General features: G+C 32.8%; 1 protein-coding gene across 1 annotated transcript; it reads left to right on the top strand.

Moving 5' to 3' along the window:
• Window positions 1-1,455: 1,455 nt before the first annotated feature.
• On the top strand, window positions 1,456-3,602 carry LOC100168232 (apolipoprotein D). Its single transcript, NM_001326662.2, is given in 5 exon segments — window positions 1,456-1,695; window positions 2,542-2,672; window positions 2,753-2,844; window positions 3,052-3,144; window positions 3,254-3,602. Coding segments are annotated over 5 exon segments (639 nt in total). The 5' UTR covers window positions 1,456-1,569; the 3' UTR covers window positions 3,451-3,602.
• Window positions 3,603-6,948: the final 3,346 nt, after the last annotated feature.

The raw sequence follows: 6,948 nt of genomic DNA, 5'->3' as shown, positions 1-6,948 counted from the left end.
TTGAATGTTATTAAACCTGCATGCACCATAAGTCCCTATAATATTATATGAAATAAGCTTCGAAGACGTGTGTAAAATATTATTTCAGGCGTGTGTAAATGACAATTTTTGTCAAATACCACGCGACGTGTACCACCCATTGGCCATTAGTCATAGTGTATGCAGTAAAATATTATTACAGAACTTTTACCGTAAAGGGTTCTATAAGTTTTCAAAAAAAAAAAAAAAATATTTTCAATTCCAGCAAACTAAAAAAGTTCAATTTTGTTTTGCCCAAAAATAATATTTGATTTTTACATATCTCGGGCGTGATATTTATTATGTAAGTATAATGTTTGAAATAATTATTTTGTAATTTCGATTTATACTGCAGAATAAATCAGGACTATTATTTTTTATGCGCATCGCCATCGTGATATTACCTATATTAGTTTTAACTGATTTAAATGAGGAAAATAAAACTCAAAAACCATACAACAATATCATATACCTATAACTATTTGCAATTTCCGAGTTGAACGACTTAAAATTGATCGACTTATGATAGAATTTAAATGCAGATAAAATATTAATTTTCATATAAACGAAAATGTTTTATACCTACATCAAACGAACCGCAGAATCACCCATTGGCAGTGTTCGGGCTCATAATTGCCGTCGTGAAATAGGTAAGTACAACAAGTATGATACGATTGGACGACGACAAAGGAAACGTAAAAAATTAAAATAAATGATACGTGTGGGCCGCTGGTGGAAACCCTGTTTGTAGAACGCCACAATAAGTACCAGATCGTAAATCCAAGCGGTCCCGTTACCCGGAATCCGTTATGGGGTCACGCGGAGACATAATATATCAGATAGGTGAGCAGCTCGCGTGAGGGGTTTCACCAGCACACGCACACACACTAACGCATTATATTATATACGTATAATTAATGTATGTATGTATAACACTGTGGTCGGTATACTATGCGTATATGCGCTGGAAACCGGTCTCCAGGCCGATGGAGTTCGTCGACCGCCCCCACGATGTCGTCGTCGTCGTCGTCGTGCGCGATGGACATGGCAGCCGGGATCCTGCAGCGGGTGTTAAACCTATTCTCGTCGCCTTCTACGCCCCTCTCGCCTATCCAAAAACCCCCTGGTAAAAGACCACCACCGTTCCCCCGGCGTTGCAATATAGCAGCAGCAGGATTCGAACTGAATATTTCACGTCCGAATGTAGATTACCGTTTCGGATTTTCGTTCTCACATGACAGAAAAAGATATTTGATATATCGTTTTAATAGTAATAATAATAACGACGGAGACGTGGTGGAGTTTTATAATTTACATACTCACACACACACTCACACACACACTCACACACACACACACACACACACACACACCTACCGGACTTTCCAGACGAGCGCGTGCGAGCATCCATCGCGTATAAAAAGACCGTCGGTCCACGGTCCAGCATCACACTCGTCTTGTACGCCAAACCGGACGTACCTACGCAACAGATCGACATCAACCACGGTTACAGAGGATTTTAGTTTCCGCAACTAACACCGCACGACGACAATGGTGTTCAATAAGAAATTGGTTTTGCTGATGGTGTGCATGTCGGCCGCCATGGTGTCTTGCCAGGTGCCTGCGATCGGCGGATGTCCGGAATTCGATTCACAACCAGACTTCGACATGAACAGAGTAAGCATCCTGGTTCCGGTATTTAATTCCCGATGATTTTTCCGGTATTGATAGCAGTCGGTCCGATATCATCGACGTCTGCATATCGTTCGCCGTTGGTTTTTATAGGCTTCAATTGATGCTAGGACTATACCTTCAATATATATTGTCATAACTTATAAGTAGCTGAGATTCCATTTCGTTTTACCGTGAAATACGATGACTGCCGATGGGGATTATGATAATTCAATAGCATTATTCGTGACTTTTAGCTGGTTTAGGTTTCTGGTTTGATTTTCGTAATAAAAGTATAGATACCTACTACATAGTAATATTTTTTATCATAGGGAGTCATCTTTTTTTCAGTATCACGGTGGTATTGGCACGCTATGGGTTTTATATTATATTATTATTATTCTCATCTCACGTCCAAGAGATAAAAACTTATGGCGTAGTGTACGAATGACGTTTAACTAAAAAAAATAATTATTCGATAACCAGAGCCTTTTAATTTTAATTTTATAGTTTCAGGTTTATTTTATTTTTGATGAGAAAAAGTGTTTTAAATGATAATTTTTTCGATTTTAATTTATGAATATTATTATACCATAATGAGTTTTAAAACATTGTTTCCATAATAATTATGTTACGAAAAACAATTTAAAAATAATTATTAATTTACTTAATTTAAAACGAATTCAAAAATCATGATTGAAATATTATGTATTATTATTTATGCAATTTTATTTTTAAACAAATTAGTTTTTATAAAAATTTGATTCAATCATACAAAATATATGAAAAAATCCTAATAATTAGATACCTAACAATAATATATGAATTAATTACATATTTTGTTTTCCACAGTACTTGGGAACATGGTACGAAGCCGAACACTACGTGAACATCTTTGAAATCGGAACTCGTTGCGTGAAAACCAACTACACGAAAGCCGTCGACGGTAGATACCTTGTCTCCAACGAAATCATGAACAGATTGTACGTAAAACAATTGGCCAACGCCTGCTGTTGACATGTTAATATTAAAATAACGTGACATTTTTTTTATGTTTTCACAGCACCGGGGTGAAACGCGTATTGGATGGTGAAATCAGATTGATCGTCAAAGGATCTGATTCAAAAATGAACGTCAAATACACAACATTGCCAAGTAAATATTATATATTATTATTTTGAGTTTGAATCGCGGTTTATCTTAAAAAAATAAAATGAAATGAAAACCAGACATTTTGCTTTTGAGTTTCGACGATATCAATTTCGTTCGTAATTCGAAACTCTTGACGGTATCGTTTTACGTTATCACGTAAAATTCGAGGCAGTGTTAATAACCGGCGCTATTTTTATTTACACTTTGCAGTCTCTTACTCCACCGAACAAATGATTTTGGAAACCGACTACGATTCCTTTGCCGTCGTTTGGTCTTGCTCGTCTTATGGAGTGGCCAACACACGTGAGTAATTTTCTATATAATTCGATTACTCGTAGAGTGATATACTATATAATGTACGTAAATCGAATGTACCGATATATGATGCGCGCTCGTCTGTCGATTTTCACAGAAAACGCCTGGATCATGACCCGTGAAAAGTTAGCTCCGGGTACCGTCATGCAAAAGGCCTACGGAGTGTTGGACAAGTACAAGTTGAGCAAGAGTTACTTCCGCAAGACGGACCAGAACAGCTGTGCCATCGCCGAAGCTGCACCCAATGAGCCCACCAGCGACAACAAGTGGCGAAGGAGGAGAAGCTTGAACTGAATACGCGCTACTTTACGACAGCAGTACAAAGATCATGATTATATTTAATAGTGTTAAGAACACGATCATTATTTATTTATTTATTTATATTTATTCGAAAATATCATGATATGATACAAAAAAAAAATATACATAGATTTTAAGCGATGAAATGAGTTGTTCAATTTTATTACCACGTTTTCTCGTCGTACCTATAATAATATTATGATGAGCTATCACCGTGCGTATACTAATTGCATGAAAGCTCTTTATGGCTTATCAATGGTGTAAAAAAATTGGCCGCTAAAATCAAACACTAATTATTGTCTTTTGTCTTAATATGTCCATACAATTAGTGCTACTGAACAAGTTGCAGCCTGTGAATAGTTTCAGCTAGGTATAGATTATCAAGTATTATAATATGTCCGTGGCACAATCACAATGTCTATATAAATAACACTGTCGAAAATATACCTACGAAGTGTTTCATTACTAGGTATATATAATAGTATAATATTATGTGTAAAAAATATATACAACCCAAATAAATGTGGATAGTAATAATAGTAAGACATAATAAGATATATCAAGAACTACACGATAAAACATTTTATTTTATTTTTTTATCACCGATTAATATAAATAGGTAGGCACTCTTATAATATAGAAACATTATATATTGATCAAACATAATATAATATTATACACACTCATACACTAATCAGCTAATGTACTCAGCTCTTATACCGTCGATTAAAATAAATACTTTAATAATATGCAGAAATATAATGACATCCTACACACAAGCACTCGTACAATGAGCTTATGCATGAGCGTAATTTTGGCAAGTTTTATGGTGATGGAGGGGGGGACTTTAATTTATGTCGATATACCCTGTATTTAAAGACTAGATAGTAATATGGTATACTATTAATCTGTGGAAAGTATAATATAATATTGTCTTTGCTAAATCTTTATTGTAGCATCAAAATGTCATACGTTTAATTTTTTCTCAATAGTTAATCGTTTAAAATATTATACATTTCTTGATAAAATAATTCTTACGAAACTACAATGTCTTATCGATTATATTTTTCCAATTAATTTATAAAATACTAAGAGTATCTTTCTCCAGTTTACGCCTATGAGATCACGGATAAAGTCGATACCAAAATATATTGTTTTTATTTATTATTTTAATCGGGTCTCAGTATTTATTCTTAACGAAACGCAAGTGTAGGGGGACAGCATGGAAATTATTAGCAAGAAAGTGATAATTAATAATAATATTCCTATCACGATATTGAAAAAACCAAAAACGGTAGTACGTCGATTTTGTTTTTCACGAGTGAAATGTTTTATACAGAACTTTCAACATACAATAGCTATACTATAAGTTATAAATAATAATATAACACTGACGTGCTGGACGTAATAATCAACGCGTGGGTCGGCGTTCTCATTGGTTGCGCGACTTGCAGACTTGCGGATCTAAGACACGGTTGAAATAGTTTCCTCGACAGTATATACACATAATAATATAATAACTGGCGCCACTATAACTATTATTTTTTATGTGTACAGGGTAGTCGACTGCATTTTCCAATTTTTTCGTTTAACCAACACATGATCCAACGGTAAACCGCGGTGGACCACACTGTAAATAATATAATTATTATTATACTGGATGATTCACCAAATGTGCTCACCCACCAATTATTATTTCAAAAGTAATGCTTTTATTTAAATTCCGATTTTTGAGATTTTTAAACATACCCAAAGACTGCAATTTAAAATACTTTGATTATTATTCCACGCGTAAGAAGCATTCCGTAACGATACAATTTTTTTTTTCAAAAGAACTACTCCCTTTTGTAAGTAAATTACTAATCACATGATATTTTTTAAAATGTTACCGCATCTAAATCAAAATTCGAACGATTAATTTCTGAGCTATTTATTTTATTTTCACTATATATGGAAATCTGAGCCATTATGTACAGTAAATATAGTAACTAAGGTCTAAAGATAATATTCCTATTAATAATGTTTTTACATAAAATGTATAATACAATATTATGGTGATTTTATATTTTTGTATAGTAACTACTTATTATTATTAAATGATACAATTTCATAAATCTATAGTATAATAGTTATCAAATTGTTATAGCTCTCATATATTTTAAACCTATTATGAGTACAGTTTTATAGCCCAGAAAAATACTAGTTTGAATTATAGTTTATAAATATTAAATTTTCAAAAAATCCTCTAACAATTCACAAAAAAAGGTCGATTCTAATTTGAAAAAGAAAGTTCGTCATAGACATTCTTTAAGTGGTATACATTAATTGTAGATATATACAAATAAAGTCTTTAAGCTGAGTTTAAGTATAAGTACTTGAACAATTTACAATTTCGAATTTGAATAAAGAATTTACTGAAGAAAAATATTCGGGTGGCCATGCATAATATGCTTGTTGAATCGCCCGCGGTAAAATATAATACTATATAATATAATATAGATGTTTATAATAGTACCTATAGTATAACCTATACTATAGCTACTATTATAAACATCTCTGCCGAGATTATTAAACAACGGTTTTTGCTCGTTGTCCACAAATAGTAACTGTGTATAATAATTAATCCAATTCCGAGTAGGTACCTACATACCCGCGGGGACGCTATATATGCGCATAATATCATTACACCGATGTCAAACAGCGCATATTGCGAGAGTAAATTACAATATTATATTTGTGAGAAAAAAATCCGTCCAATTATTAGTATCGTTTTATCCGTGGTATTAATTAACATTGAAATGTATATTGTGTAGCTGTATGTATACGCACACGATATAACAAAAAACCGATAATGTGACTGCAGAAATTCGCAGGCATATTCGACCAGAGAACCGTTTTTGTTTTAATCAACAATTCAGCAAAATTATGCTGCTAACTACGTAAAATAAACTTTTCGAAAAAATAACGCAAGTTTTTAATAATATTAATTATATAGTCTGGCAAAAATAAATGTCAATATTTAAAATACTATAAATAGATAGGCAATGTCTGTTTATAATAAAGATATATTATGATATAGACGATTTTCCAATCGATAATATAGCCCCTAAGACACATATTAATATAATATATTAATATATATATATGTATGATATATTTATTAAAAATACATGACAATTTCACAAGTATAAATGGATTAAGAGGACGTGATACCCGTATGCGTTGTCTCCGTCTTACAAATGTACAACATGGCAAAAAATTGTTTTGCGCGGGATAGAACCACTCCCTTGGTATTTATAGTAGAATTTTTGTTCCGACTTTTCTTTTTTTTGAGTAATTACTTTAATGTAATTCTTTATTCGTTTAGTTTCTGTAAATGTTCTTATTTCTATGTTTTGTTATTCTGATAGCTTTTTTACTTTTTGATCTCGGCGGAATTTAGCTGTTTAAGTAATATCAATTTTACCTCTACCTCTATGGTACCTACTATAC

Source organism: Acyrthosiphon pisum, chromosome A1 (assembly GCF_005508785.2).
Source record: "Acyrthosiphon pisum isolate AL4f chromosome A1, pea_aphid_22Mar2018_4r6ur, whole genome shotgun sequence".
In the NCBI taxonomy this organism is placed as follows: domain Eukaryota; kingdom Metazoa; phylum Arthropoda; class Insecta; order Hemiptera; family Aphididae; genus Acyrthosiphon; species Acyrthosiphon pisum.
The sequence above is the reverse complement of the archived record's forward strand: the minus strand, read 5'-3'. Positions and strand labels throughout refer to the sequence as shown.